Here is a 20,872-nt window from a genome sequence, read left to right on the forward strand (position 1 = left end):
AGTCTCCAATGAGTATTTCCATGCTGTTAGAGATGAAATTCTGCCTGGCTCAGGATCCCTACTGCCTTACCAGCATTACAGAAAACAGCTGGAGTTAGCTACATGGATTCAACCAAAAGTCTAAAGCTGCAAGGCAATGAGTAAACAACCCCCAACTATTTTAACCTCTCCCCCACCACACACCCGCACCCACACCCACACACCCCTAAATCAACCAGCTCATCTACTTCATTGGAAGCTTCACAGTTAGTCAACACCCTTATATGGCACACAGGGGGAAAATGTACCTACCTTGTGGCCTCTTGCTGAAGCCATGACACATTTGGCACATAGAACATGACTCCAAAGAAAAGCAGAGGCTCATTAGCGAATTTGTCCAGATGTTTCTTCAGCGGTTTTTCCAGCTCCACCCATCGTGCTTGCTGGCTCTTGCTGAGAAACCAAAGGCCAAAGTAGTGTGTCTAGATAAAAGGGTAAAACAGCATCAGTTCATGCTCACCACAAGCATCCCAAGGCCACACACGAAACGAGACTCCAGCATGCTCTATCCCACCTTGGGTTCCCCAGCCCCTATACAAGATCCAGCTTTGACATCTGACTTTGGGACAAATTTAAAAAGACCACAACCACACACTACTGTAACGTACATGGAGCATCCAGATGCATTATCCCTACTCATGACTACTGTTTGTGCTTGTTGATACCCATGGGCCCATGTGAGGTAAAGGAGAGTCGCGCAGGGAAGGGACAGTGCTGACTTTTCCCCTGATATCTGAAGACTGCCTTTTCTGTGTGCCTGCTGCCTGCTTCATGATCTCACATGGAGCACACTGGCAAAGACCAGCACCGCTCTTGCACCTGCTGCAACGTAACTTATTACTCAGTTCCTAAGACAAAACCGCCTGCCAACTGAAAGCTTCTGCACTGTAGAATATTTTCATACAGTACCAGATTTTAACCGAGAATTTATTCACTCTTTTCGTGTGCTTTAAAAAGTATCATCCTCTTCCACTTTATTATACACGAACTGCAGCAAATCTCTCCCCATATCAAGCTTTGAGAGAGGAAGGATCGCCTCTTCACAGCTGCCGCAGGAGCCCCTGGTGGCTGCTCTTGGCAGATTATGGTGGGATTTGTTAGATGAAAGTGAGATTTTCACCCTTAGACTTGAAGCCTAAACCAGTTTGGTTTTGAACAACATGCTAAATGATTAAAACAGGTACTTTTATGCACCCAATCCCATCTTTTATATTAATTCATGCTAGGATTTCAGGATTAGCACAACAATCACCAAAAAATAGATCACTGCTTTTGAAGATTCTTTTATATTTCAATTATAGCCTAGAATGGTTTACAGCACACCTGGAAACCTGCCTTCAAAAGAATGTTTTCATTACAATGTTTAATTTCCAAAGGCATTCTTATGCCGATGTTCCCACTCCAGCTGGCTGCCACCTCAGCATTACCACAGATCAATCCTGCCACAGCTCCACCAAAATCTCTCATGAAGTTTTGACTCTGACTTTACCAGAAAATCAGACGTGCCCTTGCCTACATAGAGCTGCAGACTCAGATGCTTTAAAGATATTTTAAATGGATTTACTTTGAGATGGGGGTAATGATTTGATCAGCTTTCCCCCACGATGTTCCAAAGGACAAGTTCACATCAGAAATCCATGCATTTCTTGAGCAACAAAATGTCAACAACCAGAGCCAAGGTTATATTTCCATCAACTGAGACAAACTTACTTGGATGAATTCTGCCCCTATTATTCATTTCCTAGCTCCAGTGAGTCCATTAGCTGTTCCAACCTGAGTGATGAGATAGAGGAAATGAAATGTGGCTGAACAGAAAGAAAACAGACTTCGAAGTCAGTCCATCTCCCACCTTTTGCTCTGTCTCAGTAACTTTACACAAGTCATTGAAATGCCTTCTAGACTCTCACAGTTTTCTCCTCTGTAAAATGGGGATGATGGTTACAACTTTCACCCACAGGCTCTGAGAAGTATAAATGAGATAATGCCTGTCGATTACCTGCCTGGCACTCGGTAAGTTACTAATTCACAAGTGGTACCTTCCATTGCTGCTGCAGCTGCAGGACTACTACCCCTGTTACCACCATCCGCACCACTGCCACCGCCATCATCATCAGTAAATGAAAGCAGGTAAACCTCATGAATCTTTTTCATCAGCACTACTGACATCTCCGTGAACCACAGAATTAGGAAACAGGTTATCTGGGAGTCAATGAGAAAAAGCAGGCAAAGGTAGAAGCGGGAACATCTATGAATAACGTAAATATTTAAAAGATGTAAGGAAATAAAAATCACAAAGCTATACCTCCACTAAGACTTTGAGGCTCTCATGATAGGTGGTAATGGGACACTGGAACATCACTCTGACGCTATCCTCTGAGATCTATGATGTAGGCTTAAGCTACCCTAAACGTGAAGTCATTTGGGTACTCAGTTCAAGACATTTATCTGAAAAGGGTCCAAAGTAGTTCTGCATTATACTGAATTCCTGTATGGAATACAGGGCTGTATGAGGGTATTCCATGGCATTTTGGATGCCTGGGAGTGAGTCTCCATACAATAAATTAGGTAATATGTGTAATTAACATGATATACAGCAATTATTAAAGCTGGAAAAGAGCCCTTTTTATAGCATGAGTGGAGAAACAGGGCAAGCTTCACAAATGCTTAACAGGCTAACTATGATTTATCATCTTTCACTAAAAGCAGTTGTGACATTTGGGAGATATTTTTATAGTCCACACTTCATTCAAATTAGTAATATTCAAATTATAGAGGGCCACAGTAACTGCATAAATGTTATACAATCGATTTTGAAAAACGGTTAAAATTTTTATTTGTGTCTATCTGTGCCTCGAAAGCTATTTTAAATTTCCTTTTCTCATTCCTATCCATCCAGATCATTAAACCAGACCTGACCTCCACCCCAGAAAACCCTCAGAGAAAGACTATTCCATGGAGTACACACACACGAACATGTATGTGCACACACAAAACACACACAAAATGCACACTGCAGCTGCACATACACATACTCCTGTACATACACGCATATGGGTATGTTGAGAAGGAGGATGATGAGGTACAAGAGAAACAACAGTAAGGCAATAATCTTGAGCCAGAGCTCTAAATAACAAAGTAAACCACTTCTAATGGAAAAACCTAATTCATGGCATAAATTCATCACTGCTGTGGTACAGCACCTTTCAGAGGACACAGAATATTTCAGAGTGACTCACCAGGTAATTATCCAGTGAAATAATTACATAACTACTGAAGAAATGGGGTGTCCAGTGCAGGGCAGAATTGGGGGAGACAGGTAATCTGAAGGACAGAGTTTGTACATACTCACAGCCAGAACATCCTAACTTTAAAACTGTCAAATTTGGTCCTCTAACAAGAAGAACAGTCCATTTCTGAGATCCCCATCCCCACCCTAACTTTTGAAGCTATGCCCAAAGTAACTTTTTGCATTCCCACCCTTCTCCTCCCGTTCTTCCTCTAGCTATCTGCCTACTCTGGAGTAGAAAGACCCTGCCTCAAAAGTACAATACAGCACACGTTTATTCTCCCACGTCTACACAGTGCCTCACAGGAAATGGAATCACAGCCTAGGCTCTCATTTCAACTAGCATGTGCACCAATCAACTTCCTGTGTATTATCCAAGGAACTACTAATCCTGTCAAGCCCAGCTGAGACCCCACCAGGCTGGTTCGTGGTTCACTTGCCAATTTAAACTCTAGCTCAATTTTGAAAGCTGAGCTTAGCTGCTAAACATTGCCACATGGTTGAAGAAAGCATGGTGGATGATTGCAAACAGAAACCACCTTCTCCATGACTCAAAGAGGATCCCACCATATTACCTGAGTAAATGCCTGAAATATGTGTTCTGTTTATATCTCAGGCACAAAGAGTAAGCCAGGCTCGTTTAATCCTCATGATACCTCCTCTGGGAGAGGTATGAATCCCCATTTTATTGCTCTAGTTTTCTTAAGAAAACTAGAACACACAGCTCTGGTGCCATGAGTTCTGCAAAAAGTTTACTGCAATGATGAGAAAAGAAGACAGAAGAACCAGTCCTCAGGGACAGGAACCACATCTCTGAACCAGTTACAAAAAATGCACTACAATGAAACCAAGTAAAGCCGCACTAAAATGTCATTTTTATGTGAGCAGCTTCCTCATTTATTTGGTTTGGGGAATTGCATTTTAACACAGGAAACATACATTTAAGTACATACTAAAAAATCGGCTAGTTTCTTCAGTGGCAGATTGGTATGTGGATACTATAGTGTCAAAATGTCCACCTTTTGGTATTATGGAAAGATTCTGAGACTAAGGGCCCTTAAAAGTAGTTTTGGGGACGGGGGCATATGGGAACTCTCTATACCTTCTGCTCAACCTTGCTGTGAACCTAAAACTGCTCTAAAGAAAGAAAGTCTATTAAAAAATACTTTGGGATACTTTTGATTTGCTTGTTCATTTATTTGTATAGAGATGGTATAATCCCCCACATTAGTTATTAAAAGGGAAATATTTTTTGAGGGTTTTGTTTTTCCAGTTTTGTGACCAATGGCACAGACTTTAATGCTATTTTTAAGAGGTTTAGATGCAGTCTTGGCAATTACCAAGGATTAAAGCCATGATCTTATCTCAAGTATTTTGAAGAGTTACTCATCCAGAAGCAAAAGTTTAAAGTATCTTGCATTAAGTTTTAATAGGTTGCCTATCTTACCCAGTATTTCAGCTGTAAATTAAGAAACAGTTGGTGTGCTTCCACATAAAATATATGAATTACATATCATACAAGCACGAACAGTTTCACTGAGGCATGGAAAATACTTCAAAAGATGACTATAAGCAGACTCTGAAATGGCACTTCATGCAATTACATTCCAATGGCTTTGGAAAATAAGCCACCGTACATCAGCTGGATAACAGTGGAAAAGAACTTGTGCTTAATCAACCTCTACTCTGGGTAGGTCTGAGATTTCTATAACTGACACATCTATAATTAACAACTGCACCCTCTTCATTTTCCTAGCCAATCTCTTTGTAAAAGTACAGGAAAAGAAACCGCAGAATAACACAGACCCAAGAAGAGAGTCCCATAGCCAAGAAAAACTACTCTTCTGAGACTGCACAACTCACCTAGAATACACAGAAAGATGAAGACATACAAGTTAAGACTGGCGAATAGTTCACGTACAATCTCTATACCTAGAAAATGGAGATGCCAGTGCCATTACATTCTAGGGCTGACATTAAGCTAATAATGTTTCACATTGTCATTTTTACAAAGACAAAAAGCAATACAAAACTTAAACATGAGAAATCTCCCCCAGCAGTCTACTCTTCAGTTGATTCTTAATCAGTATTGATTAGTTTAATCCTTTGCAAATACACATATATACTGATGTGATTAAACAAGCTATAAAATACAGCAGAATTCCACTATTATCTGCCAGGGCATGATGTGTTCCATTTAATTGAGTACCCCCCAAATCCCACATAAATTATTAATTGCCAAAAGATTAGCATGAAATCAAACCACAGAAATCTTCTTCATGTAAGTTAACTTTTATGTGATAATAGGAAATGCAAGTTAAATTTCTTAATCTTTCTAATCTCTAGTCATTATGAAAATAGCAAAATGTGGAAAATTTCTACTGTAGTGATAGCTTTGGGTAAAACTGCTTTTAGTAAAGATCGAAATATAAATTTGCAAAAGAAAAAAGGGATAAATTAGAGGATAAGGACTTACTCTTTGAAATGATTATAGTTTGGTTTTTAAAACTTTTTTATGCTCTTTTAAAAACCAAGGCTCTTAAGCTTAGCCTTAGGAGACAGCCGAGAGTTATGAAAGTCACCATTCTCCAGAGCGCTGGATTTCCCCACAGCAGTTCTCTACCGCAAATAGGTTTTACCAGTGAAGCGAAGGGTATCTCAGGTGCCTTTGTTATATCATTTACCCTTCTTCCACTTGTTAAAAGTAGAGCCAAGGTTAGTCTAGCATATTTTTACATTTTATTAGAATGTTTACACTCACTATTACTATTAAATGCCCCCTTTGCCTTTCTCAGAATAGCACTGTTTAGCAGAAATAAAATGTGAGCTACATATTTAATTTTAAATCTTCTAGAAGCCACATTTTAAAAGTACCAAAAAGTGAACTTACTTTTAATAAATATTATTTGAAACATGTCAAAATATCATTGCAACCTGTACATAAATATAATTAATGAGTATTTTAGTTTTCTCATACTATGTCTTCAAACTCTGATGTGTTTTCACACTTACCACGCATTTCAGTTCAAAATAGCCACATTTCACGTGTTCCATAACCACATGTGGCTACCATATTGGACAGCACAACCTTAAATTAATCCTAGCTATTTGAGGAACTGAAAGACTTTGCTATTTTAATTCAACATAAGATCACAGTTTCATATATATCTATCTGTATCTGTATCTATATCTATCTATATCTATATCGAGAAAGAGATTGAGATGTGCTCTGTCACCCAGACTGGAGTGCAGTGGTATGTTAATAGCTCATTGCAGCCTCGTTCTCCCAGGCTCAAGGGATCCTCCTGCCTCAGACTCCCAAGTAGCTGGGACTACAGGCATGCATCACCATGCTTGGCTAATTTTTTTTTTGTAGAGATGGATCTCACTATGTTGCCCAGGCTGGTCTTGAACCCCTGAGCTCATGTGACCCTCCATCTTGGCCTCCCAGTATCAGGACTATAGTTGTGAGCTACCACGCCTGGCCCCAGTTTCTAATAATTAAAGTCATCTAACAATGGAACAAGCAGACTTACAAAAGGGTGACAGCCCAGTCTCTGGAAGTGTCATGGCAGAGGCTGGATAGCTTGTGTGGTGTCTTGCAAAGAAAGCAGCCATATTGAGTGCTCCCTATGCTAGGCAACTGTGATACTGAGGCAACTATGAAAAACTAACACTTTGAATCCTCCCAACAATTTGTAGAGCTGGCTACTATTACCATTTCCATTTTACAGATGAGAAAACTGAGGCACAGGGTACTTCAGTAGCTATCTAAGTTTACATAGCTAGTAAATGGAAGAACCAGGATTCAAACTCAAGCAGTTTGGTCCAAGCTGACATTCCTAGCCACTAAACTCTGCTGTGTTTCCATGTACTTCTTTTTTAAACTGTGATAATTAGTCATAAGGCACCATTGTTTTAGCTCTTTTTCCCTTAACCTAGGCTAGTTATTTTCAAACTGAGATAGGGCTCCAGATATCCCATTTCCTCTGTAAAAGACCCAGCTCCATTTACACATCCATGTTCCACCGAAGATTTGGAGAAAAGGGTTAAACCCACTGATCCAGATATATTATAATGACATTAATAGAATTCTGATTTTTCTGAGCTTCCTATATCTTGGGCATGTCTTTGTTAATAGAGCTCCCAAGCAGCAATTTATCCCTGATTTTTTCTTCATTTTTAAAACAACTGAAAACACATTTTTCCTAACCAGTTCACCTCATGACCTCTTGCCAGGTTTACAATTGTGCTCACCGGCATCTCTGTTCCTCCTGTCCCTCCCTTCTGATCCCCACTCTTTTCTTCTTTCTTTTGAGACAGAGTCTCGCTCTGTCACCCAGGCTGGAGTGCAATGGCGCAATCTCAATCTCGCCTCACTGCAACTTCCACCTCCCAGATTCAAGTGATTCTCATGCCTCAGCCTCTTGAGTGGCTGGGATTACAGGCGCATGCCACCATGCCTGGGTAATTTTTGTATTTTTAGTAGAGATGGGGTTTCACTATGTTGGCCAGGCTGGTCTCGAACTCCTCACCTCGGGCAATCCACCCACCTCAGTCTCCCAAAGTGCTGGGATTACAGGCGTGAGCCATCGCACCCAGCTGATCCCCTCTTTTCTTTCTTTCCTTTTTTTGTTGAGACAGTGTCTCACTCTGTCACCGGGCTAGAGTGCAGTGGCGCAATCTTGGTTCACTGCAACCTCCAACTCCTTGGTTCAAGCGATTCTCCTGCCTCAGCCTCCCGAGTAGCTGGGATTACAGGCATGTGCCACCACGCCCAGCTAAGTTTTGTATTTTAGGAGGGACAGGGTTTCACCATGTTGGCCAGGATGGTCTCGATCTCCTGACCTTGTGATCCACCTGCCTCCGCCTCCCAAAGTGCTGGGATTACAGGAGTGAGCCACTGTGTCTGGCCGAACCCCACTCTTTCCTACTACTGAGTTCTTTACCTAACATGCAAGGTAACCATGTCATGCTCCTCCTTGGAGTCCTCTGATGACTTATACTCCACAGCAGTGTTTTATTCCCCACATAGTTCAAAAGAGCATTTTCTGGAAGGCTAAGACAACCGTGAAACACTTACTGGACCACCATTTTCTTTCTTTTACTATAGAATTGAGGAGAGAGTATTTCCCAAAGCATTTTACCATGCTCCCTGTTCCCCTACTACACATCCCCGGGAACTGGAACAGTGGTGTCAGCCTGCCAGGGTTTGAACCGGCCTCACAACTTGCCAGCCCAGTGACTGTGGGCAGGTCACCCTATGCTGTAGCCTCCCCATCTGTAAGATAGCAACAACAAGGGTAGGGATGCATCACAGACTCGTTATGAGGACTACACGAGCTGATATATGGAAACTGCTCAGCAGAGTACATACAATCAAAAGGTGGTAATTACCCTTTGTAACTTATTTTAGAAATACTGTCCTATAGATCTAGCTAAAACTCCCTAGGCAGACACAGCAAACCCTGCAAAAGCAGACTCCGTCCTGCCCTTCCTCCTGTACCCTCTTCCCTTCATGACCCCTTTCACACACACACACACACACACACACACCACACACACAACACACACACCAGTGCGAACAAACTGAACTCTGCCTTTCCCTGAAAATACCCTCCCCCCTGCCACACACACAGATCAGTGCAAGCTGAACTCTGCCTCTCCCAGAAAATTCCAACACACACACACACACACACACACATCAGTGCAAACTGAATTTCGCCTTTCCCTGAAAATTCCATGTTCTTTCCTGTTTCTGTACCTCAGCATAAGCCATTCCCTTTGCCTTGTTTCTTGTTTGTCCTGTTCTCTAAACTCTAGGAGCAAAGACTATATCTGGTTTCTGGGAGCAGGGACCCTATCACATTCAGCTTTCCCAGACATGACTGTTTGCTGACAATAGGAACCAGGCTTGGGCCCTTCTGAATGCCATGTTAAATAGGAGCATATCACATTTGTCCAAATCTATAGAATGTACAATACCAAAAATAAGCCCTAATGTAAACTCTGGACTCTGGGTGATAATGATGTGTCAATGTAGGTTCAATAATCATAACAAATGTGCCACTCTGGGAGTGATGTTGATAGTGAAGGAGGATGTACATGCATGGGGCCAGGGGTATATGGAAATTCTCTGTACCTTCCTCTCAATTTTACTGTGAATCTAAAAGTGCTCTAAGAAATCAAAGTCTTAAAACTAAAAATAAAGTCTATTAAAAATGATCTAATAAAATATAGTGGCAAAACAATTAATGTAAATAAAAAATTTAATCAAAAAAAGTTTAATCTACCATACATCCTTTCCTAATATAAAGCTATTACAAAATTTATGATATACTCAAACTACTTCTAATGGCAAAGCCAAATATCCACCATAATCTAGTTTCTAAGTCTTCATAAAGGCTAAACATATTGACCTGGGCACAGTGTCTCACATCCATAATCCCAGCACTTTGGGAGGCTGAGGCGGGAGGATCGTTTGAGCCCAGGAGTTTGAGACCAGCCTGGGCAATAGAGTGAGATCCCATCCGTACAAAAAAAATTAAAAATTTGCTGGGCATGGTGGCATGTGCCTGTAGTCTCAGCCACTTGGGAGGCTGAGGTGGGAGGATCACTTGAGCCCATGAGCTTGAAGCTGTAGTAAGTCATGATCGTACCACTGCACTCCAGTCTGGGCAATAGAGCAAGACCCTATCTCAATTGAAAAAAAAAAAAAAAAAAGATTAAATACATTTTGGCTGGGTGTGTGGCTCACACCTGTAATCCCAGCACTTTGGGAGACCAAGGCAGGAAGATCACTTGAGCCAGGAGGTGGAGGCTGAATGAGCCATGATCATGCCACTGCACTCCATCTTGTGCAATAGAGTTAGGCCCCAACACCCCTCCCAAAAAAAAGACTAAACTTTTTCTCATATCTTAGATTGGTTGTCACCTTCTCCTCTAAAGCAGCATTGGCTCTCTCTGAAAAATGACCCAAATACAAATTCAAGGTATGAGGATCAGACCCTGTGTTCACCTCCTCTTACTTCTGCTTTTGGGTGGAGGATGCATTCTTCTTTAAGATGTGTTTGTGCAAAGGAAGAAAAGTATCAGATTACTCTATCTGATCCTTTAATTCAGGAGTATCTAGAGGATTGATTCACAAAAGGGCACAACTTCAATGTTGTCTGTCATGGAAGGAAAGCACAAAATTCAAAAAGAAAGTGATTTGGTCGAATGCGGATGCACCCATTAGGGCATGTCAAAATAAAGTCGGTATTAAACGCAAACCCCACCTCAGCAACGGAATGTCAATCACACTATACACACACTTGGCACTGCACTGCTTTATTCTTTGCGATAAGGTAGTTGTGGGATGACCCAGGGTTGACTTTTGCCTTCTCACTGAGAAAAACAATAGTCTGTTGAAAGCCATTATTACCATACACATCTCCACACACCATTCGTTATAAACTCTAGCTTGACCTGGTGATTTGGAGCGATGCCTTCTCAGCCCCCAAAATGTTGGCTGCTCTTTCACATCCTTGAATCTTTGATAATCCAGTTCCCCACACTAAAGACGATATGGCCTTCTTTTCTACCTGCTGGATTCAAACATATCCTTCAAGTCTTGGTTCAGAGTGAAGGCTTTGTTCATTTTCCATCAACTCTTTCTCTCTCACCAGCAAGACTGCAGTGTTCAGTGGGCTGGACTGCGCACTGCACAACACTAAGGACAGCCATCGCCTTTTGGGCCTACCCCTGCATTCTATTTTAGCTCGGACCACATTCAATATTCACTGTTTATTTAAAGGCTGGACTCCCCTACTGTTGTGTGCATGTCTTGAAGGTAAAATTGTACCTTATTTATCTTCATTTCACCAAGTTCTAAAAAAGTGTCTGGCACAAGATGTTCAATATTTTCTTTAACAAAAAATGGGTTTTTTTAAAGTTGTTTATTAAGACTCTCAAATTTGAACAATTATAAATTATTAAACGCAGCACTATATATTTTCCATACAGGAACTCTTTTAATATTTACAACAGCCCTATGAAGTAAGCATTATTATTCCCATTTTATAGGTAGGAAACTTATGCCTCGAAAGATTCGGTAACTTTTCCATTGTCACCCAGCTAATAAATGACAGAAGAGTAAGCTGAACCCAAGACCAAATTCCAATGCCTATACTTGTAACTACTTAACCCATGCTACACTGTCCCCCGACGCATGTGAGGAATAATTAGTTGCTCTAATTTGAGTGACTGAAAGTACTTAAAAGTAAAAATACTAATTTTCTATAAGAACTTAGACAAGTCTCTTCCCCAACCAGCATTTAAGTTTTTCCTTTATGCCCATGCACATATGCAAATGTGTGTTTAAATGTGTGTACCCTAATGTGTTACCAACGAGAAAAAGATAGCCAGCTACCAATCAACAAGATGAGAACATTTCACACATTTATTCTACTGTGGCAGTTACCAAGCTACTAATACATACCTCCATTGTCCAAGACAGTCTCCTGCACAGAAAAATATACCTAAAAGGAATACCTGATCACTGAAACCAAAGTATAAACACAAAGAACAGCAGGAGACAGATGCATTGCAGGTGAAAGTTTCTCAGAGAAAAACAGCTAGCCTGTGGAAGATGCCTTTAGAAGGGACTTTCAGAGCAGGAAAGGGGAGAGGAAGATCCTCCTGGGCCCCAACTCCTTTGTAAGCAGGTGGAGAGAGGTCACATGCGATCACTTCCAACAGTGATTGCCACCCCTCTTCTGTCATCGAGGTCCTGGGCAATGCTGTCACTTGGACTCTCCAAGAGCCCAGGGACCTAGGACAATGACATACAGCTTTCCCTTGCCCTCAGGAAGGTCTGAGTCTCAGGAGCTTGCAGTCATTCAGTACTGGCAGCCACTCAACCAGACCACCTTCCCCACTGATCAATATGTCAGACAGCTCTCAAGACACAGATGCTGAAGTGTGGATTGCTCACAAAAGTCTCTTGTCCTGAATGTCTGCACGACTGAAAAAAGAAGGGCTTGGCTGTCATAAACAACTGCTCTGAAAGTCCCTTCTAAAGAATGATAGCATGACTTTCTTAGTGGTCAGCCCTGCTTTTGCTTAAAAGTCATTTCACAGACAGCATGAAGGCAACGAGGGCTGTGAGGAATCTTAAAAGGAACAAAACCTCTGTTTTACAGGCTCCCACAAAAAGCCTCACTGGTCATGCTCACTCTAAATGCTTTTTCTCTTTATTTGGTGGGGTTTTTTTTTTTTTTTAGAGGAAAATACAGAAACAACTAAAAAAAAAAAAAAAAAAAAAAAAGGCATCTGCATGCATCCGTATGTGGGCGTTTTTCTCCTTAATGTGCAGCCAGAATGCCAAAATACCAGCTACCCACTCAGTTGTTTTAAAGAGAGAAAATGACTTTGGTAGGGAGAGTCTCTCATTTTCAACTCCCCCAAAACCTCTTCCCCAGCTGAAATAAAAGGAAACCTGCCACGCCATGCAGCTCTAGGCGTGGTTCACATCAGCACGAATCTCCCCATCCAATGACGGATAAGATCACAGCCATGCTAAGAATAACAGGATTCTTATAAACACATTGTCGCTTAGGCCAAAAAACATGACAGATGCCAAGAAACAGATGGCTGGTCCCTTTGGTGAGTTCTCCTTCACATACCCAACACGCATGCATGCGCGCATGCGCACACAGACACACCCCCTTACCTCTCGCAGCTCCAGCCTCTGGGCCACAGCCTCCAGGCATTCTTGCCCTGTGCTTTCCACCGACAGCGTGCACTCGATAACATTGCTGTCCAGTAGGCGAATCCGTGTAACAAAGCAGTTCTTGCTCAGGACGTTGTAGCGCCGTGTCCGGCGGAGCTTCAGACCAAAAGGCATGGCTATGTGGTCCTCGGACGCCGCCCTCCTATCCTGGCGCACACGCCCCTGAGACGGCCTTAACAGTTTCGTGACTGGAAAATTACACTATCACCTGTGCTCCTCCAGGTAGGGAAAAGGGTGTCCATGCCCAGTGTGGCCCTCTGGAAGATAGCTGTAAATGCAAAAGAAACACCACGGTCATACTCCAGAAGGGACCTGTCAATGGTACCATATTCCACACACACAGAAGAGCACACCCCCTGCCAACAGATCACCATCCAGATTTGATAAGCTGCAAGTTCTGGAACTCCTAAGTGTCTTGGCAGAGCCCATGCCCTATGCCTTATCTTACAAGGGTGATACGATAAAAGCTACTTTACAGTTGAAGAAACGAAGGTTCAAAGAGATTAAAGAATTCATTCACAGGTGCACAGTGTAAATGGCAAAGCCAGAATTTAAACCAATGTCTACATAACTTCAGTTCACATGCTTTTTTCACTATGCAATACTGTCCACTCAAGAAAGTGCTAGGAGGCTGGGCGTGGTGACTCACGCCTGTAATCCCAGCATTTTGGGAGGTTGAGGCCGAAGGGTTACTTAAGCCCTGAAGTCCAAGACCAGCCTGGACAACACAATGAGACCCTGTCTCTACAAAAAAAAAATTAGCCAGGCATGATGGCATGTGCCTGTAGTCCCAGCTACTCGGGAGGCTGAGATGGGAGGCTCTCTTGAGCCTGGGAGGCCAAGGCTGCAGTGATCCGTGATCATGCCACTGCACTCCAGCTCGGGCAACAGAGTAAGATTCCGTCTCAAATAAAAAATAAAATAAAATAAAATACAAATTAAAAAGCCCACTAGGAGTGGAACTTGAACACTAGTGTTTTGCTTTTTAAATTTCCAAATATATTGTCTCATTCCAACTTCATGAACAACCCTATGGTGTCTATTTTACAGATGAAAGAAGTTTAATGACTTAAGTGCCTCACTGAATTTAAAATTTGATCTTGTTCCTCCTCACTCTTTGCAACACTGCCTCTTTACTTTTATTAACATTATTTACTTTTATTTTCATGTCTGATGTAAACACTTTATTATTTACTTAGAATGAATGATAAAGTGGTGGGAATATGCATTTAATATAATCAGCTACTTCCTTTTTTTTTTTTTTCTTTTTTTTTGAGACAGAGTCTCACCTTGTTGCCCAAGCTGGAGTGCAGTGGTGCAATCTTGGCTCAGTGCAACCTCCGCCTCCCAGGATCAAGAGATTCTCCTGCCTCAGCTTCCCAAGTAGCTGAGATTACAGGCACCCGCCACCACACCTATTTTTTTTATTATTATTTTTAGTAGAGATGGGGTTTCACCATGTTGGCCAGGCTGGTCTTGAACTCCTGAACTCATGTGATCCACCCGCCTTGGTCTCCCAAAGTACTGGGGTTACAAGTGTGAGCCAACACACCTGGCCAGCTACTTCCATTTTTTTTTTAATGGAAAGAGATGAATTCTTCAAAGCACTTAAAAATCACAACTCTGTCCTTTTTTCAACAAATATTTAGACAGATGTGGGGAACTACCCATTATCATCTTGTCCCTTTACAAAATCTTGATGCAAAATCCTGTAACCAAATCACAGATAATTTAACTTACTCTTATAGTAACAAGCCTTATTGACACCCTGATGTCCCACCAAATGAAAATGATGACATTATTGCCATGGATAACACGAGAATAAAATAACAACAAAAGTGGCCTTATTGCTCCACCCTGAGCCAGCAATCTTGCTGGGAGGCTCATCACACTTGTCTTTCAAAGAAGCCAGAAATGTCCAGAAAGCTTTTCTGTCCAAATGTTCTGTTCTCCATTAAGCCCAACGGACTATCTCTTGCTCATCTGATTGTTTTGTTAACTAGATTCAGGCAGGATTTATACTCTTCATCCATCTGCCGACACAGAATTACCCCTTGAGCCCGAAGACACTTGGATGTACAAATAGGAATAGCTACTACTTGTAGGAATTCTTAAATTAATAAATAAAATGGCTTCAATATTTACAAGCCACTCCCTGCCGGTCCTCATGCCTCACAGAGGTTGTCAGGGTATAACCCTGCAACACAGCAAAACACACTCCCCAGCCTCCCACTGCAGGTCTTTGATACTTGCCGTGGGCACATTCCTTAACATGACAGGTATATGTTTTATGATGGCTTAAAATACATATGCTAGAAACTCTGGCTTGGTAAAATATATTAACATTTCTAAATCACTTTATGTTGGCAGAGTATCATGTTTACCTCTAAGGTAAGCCAGTCTGATCTCTTGATAAGTACAGAAAAGAATATGAAATGACCCACCCACCCCCAACCCCAAGAAAAACAGCGGGGGGAGCCAAATTCAAATATATAGCCCTTAGGTGTTTACTACTCATGAATTTCCCTCAACTTATTAAAGCACAGAACAGAAGAGGCCAATATTCAATTCCTGCATTAACCAGAGAGCCTCAAACAGAGAAAAATATTTGCTCTGTGGGCACAAGCCACATTTCTAATCCTGAGCCAGGCACTTTACATTTGGGTGTGTGTCTCACTGTAAACACCTAGGAAAGAATGTGGCTGGCTTGGTACACACTGCTCCCAGCAAAAACAACCTCTACTACATATTCTATGGGACATCATTCGCAATGCATAACTAGTGAAATAAAAAGCAAACTTTAAACAACATGTATAGATGACTGCAATTTTTATGATAAACAAAAACACAGAAAAAGGAAAGAATGTAAGCTCGGCAAAATTATTATCTCAGAGCTACTTGATATTAAATAGAATTCTAACCTTGTATATTTCTATTTCTAACCTTGTATATTTCTATTTCTAACCTTGTATTGTTCTAGCATCTTACAGCTGTCTTATATTATTTTTGTAAATAAAGACTAAAGTACATTATCTACTGAAAATGGTGTATCAGGAGCAATGGCCTTATATTCATGGCTAGCAGATAATCTGGTAATATATCTCCTAGAAAATACATATTTTGATTTCTAAAAGACTTTTAAAATCTCCAGTTGACAAAAATACTTGCAAGATATGGTATCAACAAAATGTTATAAGAAAACTGGTCTAATCCTTTTAAAAGTCAATGTCATGAAACAAAAATTGAGCATGGGGAGGGGGAGGTAGTACAGGCTGCTTCAGAGTAAAAGAGATTTAGGAATTATGAAAACGAAATGTAGTGTGTGAACCCTGATTAAATCCAGGTGTGGAAAAAAAAATACCTGTAAAAAATACAGATAATTAGGAAAGTTTGAAATAGAAAATAGAAATTAGATGACATTAATGTATTTTTATTAATTTTCTTCAGATTTTGATAGAATTGTGATTATATAGGAGAAGAGACAGAATTGTGTTAAGAGATGCCAGTGGATATATCAGGGTTTATAAAAAAAGTCATGAGATGCCTGTAACTTACTTTCCAATGTTTTTTTGAAAAACCAACACACAGCTGGGTGCGGTGGCTCACGCCTGTAATCCTAGCACTTTGGGAGGCCAAGACAGGTGGATCACCTGAGATCAAGAGCTTGAGACCAGCCTGGCCAACATGATGAAACCCCGTCTCTACCAAAAATACAAAAATTAGCCAGTCATGGTGGTGTGTGCCTGTGATCCCAGCTACTCGGGAGGCTGAGGCAGGAGAATCGCTTGAACCCAGGAGGCGGAGGTTGCAGTGAGCTGAGATGGCACTATTGCATTCCAGCCTGAGCAACAGAGCAAAAAATCCACCTCAAAAAAAAAAAAGAAAAAGAAAAGAAAAGGAAAACCAACACATACACCATACACACATAAGCACATCTATAAATTCAAAGTTAAAACAAATACACAAAATGTTAACAGTTGTTGAATCTAACTGTGAGTATACAGACATTCACTCTACTGTTCTTTTAGGTTTTGTATATACCTAAAAGTTTTCATAATCAAAAGTGAAAAAGAAGGCAATCCTTAGTGCAGGTAGTAAACATGCTCACACCTAATCACTGCTGAATTTAAATGATGCTGCCTCTTTCTACGGACTTCTCTGATCCTTAGTATCACAGGTAGTCTGTTCTGTCTGAATTCCCACAGCCATTGGTGCTTATTTTAACATACTAATCTAGCTTATGTTAAAAATATCAGCACATTTTGACACTAAACTCCCTCAGAGTTAGAAACACATTTTTTTCACCTCTAACACACACATCATTTACCTACATTAAAAGTTCATGACATTTTCACCCAGGACTTGCATAGCCACAGAGCTGTGCTTGTGGAAAGAACTTTCAGGCACTCATTTAAGACATCTCTTACCTTTAGGAATGGCTACACCTAAATTATCCCAGGTAAACAATCTGCTTGACACTAATCTATAATAATAGGATTAGAGAAAAAGATCTCTTAGTCCTTTTCATTTCAATATTTTTATTACTCTGTGAATTTATCCACTACTTTTAAGTTCTCAAAAAAGCCATAGCACATATGTTAAAATTCCATCTTTTACCCATCCACACAGGCACAGAGCTCTACCTCAAATGTAACTCAGCTCCCTGCTATATTTTATGCCCAATAGGAATACCTCTGCTTTGTCATTAGAACAGGGAGTAAAATATCTACTATAAAGTAGGCTTGATGTGAAATCCACTCTAAGCATCTCCTTTCTGTTAAATAGTCGGGCTCCTGGAACCTTTCCAACTTTCCCCATGTGGCTCTCTGGGGCCCCATCATATTCATTTGATCACATATACATTATAAAACCTGGAACTAAATGCCACATGCTCATAGGAATGTCACATGTTTAGACACTTTAGATTTTCCTAATAAAAACTTTTTCAAAAGAGTTATCTCTTATAACTCTTGAAAAATGAGGGCTCTTTATAGAGCCCTCATTCTATTTACTGTAAGTTCTACTTTTTTAAGAGAAAGGTCCGTTAAAAATAAAAAGTCAAAGAGTCAGCCCTAATGGAAACTACGACTTAGGGTGCTAGAGATGTGCCAATTTAGGTTCAATAACTGTAACCAAGGAACCACTCTAGTGGGGGATGGTGATAGTGGGGGAGCACGGGGAAAGGCGGGGGTATGTGGGAAATCTTTAAGACTTCCCTTCAATTTTGCCATGAACTTAAAAGTGCTCCCAAAAATCAAGTCTATTTTTTAAAATAAACAGAAATAAGCTACTTAATAGTTCTATTGACCTATTCTTTAAGAACATATCTAATAAATACTATTAAGTTGCAACTCTTGCTGAGACCCAGTCATAGAAATTAAAGAAACTATACAAATATGGCAGGCCAAAGTGGGAGGGTCACTTAAGTCCAGGATTTCAAGAACAGCCTGGGCAAAATAGCAAGACTTTGACCCTACAAAATAAAAATAAAAACAATAGCTGGACATGGTTTTGTGTACCTGCAGTCTCAGCTACTTGGAAGGCTGAGGCAGGAGGATCACTTGAGCCCAGGAATTTGAGGCTGCAGTGAACTATAATTATGCCACCACACTCCAGCTGGGCAACAGAGCAAGACTCTATTTCTAAGTAAAATATAGATCATAAAGCTAACAATGCTGACTCCTAATTTTTTTCAATACTGTGATTTTTTTCTAATTTCAAAACAATCTTCTAACCCTCTTTTTCCTAAGAGCATCTTATAAAGAAAGTAACCTGGGACACTATTGGGGTGATGGTTATACTAAAAGCCCAGACTTCACCATTATGCAATACAGCCATGTAAAAAAACTGCACTTGGCCGGGCACGGTGGCTCAGCCCTGTAATCCCAACACTTTGGGAGGCCGGGACGAGTGATCACTTGAGGTCAGGAGTTCAGGACCAGCCTGGCTAACCTGGTAAAACCCTGTCTCTACTAAAAATACAAAAAATTAGCCAGGTGTGGTGGCGGACGCCTGTATTCCTAGCTACTCAGGAGGCTGAGGCAGGAGAGTCACCTGAACCCGGGAGGCAGAGGTTGCAGTGAGCCGAGATTGTGCCACTACACTCCAGCCTGGGCAACGAGAGTGAAACTCTGTCTCAAAAAAAAAAAAAAAACTGCACTTGAGTGACCAACCGGGCCGACATGGCGAAACCCCATCTCTACTAAAAAAATATATAAAAATTGGCCAGACATGGTGGCAGGCGCCTGTAATCCCAGCTACTTGGGAGACTGAGGCAGGAGAATCACTTGAATCCGGGAGGCAGAGGTTTCAGTGAACCAAGATCGTGCCACTGCACTCCAGCCTGGGTGAGAAGAGCAAAATTCCATGTCAAAAAACAAACAAACAAAAAAACTGCACTTGAACCCCCAAAATCTATTTAAAAAATAAAAATAAAAAAAGACTTAGATTTTCACCCTTCCGTGATGAAAGTAATTCGGAATACAAAGCACGGGGGAATGACAGGGAAAGTGCAGTAAACTCTCTGAACTCTTCAGCTTCCAGGGTCTTTGTCTCAGTAAATCCACTGGAAACTGAAAGCTGAAGACTAAAGAGAGGGAAAAATCCTCATTCGACTGAAGTTGAGCCGAGGGGTTCTAAGAACCAAGGTTTACTATTAGGGAGAGGAACACGCACAAACTTTCATGCAAGTACTGGCTTTAACCAGAGAGGGGCAGAATGAATGGCAAAGTACTTATCCTCTTTTAGCCTCAGTTTACTCACCTATGAAATTAATACCTACCCCACCTATTTGTGAGAAGTGAGAAAAAAGTTCTAGTGAGCACTCAGGAAGTGTGGGCAAGTGTACTTCCTACTCTTCTCATAGTTTCAGAGTATGCTAGGTTTGCTCAAAGCATGGCCAAGGAGTTGTGTAAAGAGGAAATTGAGTACTTCACCACCTACTGTAGAGAAAGTCTTTTTAAAGGTTAAAAACGAAGGTAGGGGGTGGGGCAGCAAAGCAGAGTTTAACATGAAGCTATGACAATCCCATGGAAACAATGACCAAGTAGAATGCTGAATCATGCATTTTCTTAGTTCAACCACTGCTACCTGGTTATCCCACAAACTCAGACACCTGAAGCATAAAGGAGAAAATCTCGGACTAAATGTCCTCTGAAGAGCCCATCCTGGATGGGAAGATTTCTTATTCTAGCCAATAGCATGTGTACGGCAATCCCAACCAGTGTTGCGATTGTCCTTTTATCCCCAGGGGAAATTAATACGAAATTCCCTTGGTCTTATAAAATCCATGAGGCCGTGTCTCTACAGCTCCTGGTGTATCACAGAGTCTCTCATCCTACGATCACTCTCATGTGTGTCTCAGCTCCCCAGTCAGAGTCCTGAAGGGAAAGACCCGTATTGGAGTCAGCTTTGTGGCCTTCTATAATCATAACATGGAGCTTTATACATGGCAGGAAGTGAAATAAATGTTTGTCATTGATATGGTTTGAATACATGTCCTCAGCAAATATCATGTTGAATTGTAATTCCCCGATGTCAGAGGTGTCCAGGCCATAGGGGTGGCTCCCTTCTGGCTTGGTGCTATCCTCAGGATACTGAGTTCTTCTGAGATCTAGTTGTTGTAAAGTCTGGCACCTCCCCCGACCCCGCTCGCTCTCTTGCCCCCTCCTCTCCTGCCATATGCAACACCTGCTCCCCTCCTTCACCTTCCACCATGATTGAAAGCTCCAGGAGGCCCTCACCAGAAGCAGAGCGGATGCCGGTGCCATGCTTCC

The 20,872-nt window shown here is 41.3% G+C and overlaps 1 protein-coding gene across 1 annotated transcript in view; it reads right to left on the reverse strand.

The window, feature by feature from the left end:
• The window catches only part of LOC105493528 (protein tyrosine phosphatase non-receptor type 14), a 204,198-nt gene that overhangs the window by 104,213 nt on the left and 79,113 nt on the right, over positions 1–20,872 (reverse strand). The window contains exons 2-3 of the mRNA XM_011761226.3: positions 13,038–13,365; positions 292–461 (exon numbers count right to left, since the gene is read on the reverse strand). Of these exons, the coding sequence (XP_011759528.2) occupies positions 292–461; positions 13,038–13,211 (344 nt within the window). The 5' untranslated portion in view covers positions 13,212–13,365. The remainder of the gene's footprint in view (positions 1–291; positions 462–13,037; positions 13,366–20,872) is intronic.

The sequence above is a fragment of the Macaca nemestrina genome, chromosome 1 (assembly GCF_043159975.1).
Source record: "Macaca nemestrina isolate mMacNem1 chromosome 1, mMacNem.hap1, whole genome shotgun sequence".
NCBI classification, from domain to species: Eukaryota; Metazoa; Chordata; class Mammalia; order Primates; family Cercopithecidae; genus Macaca; species Macaca nemestrina.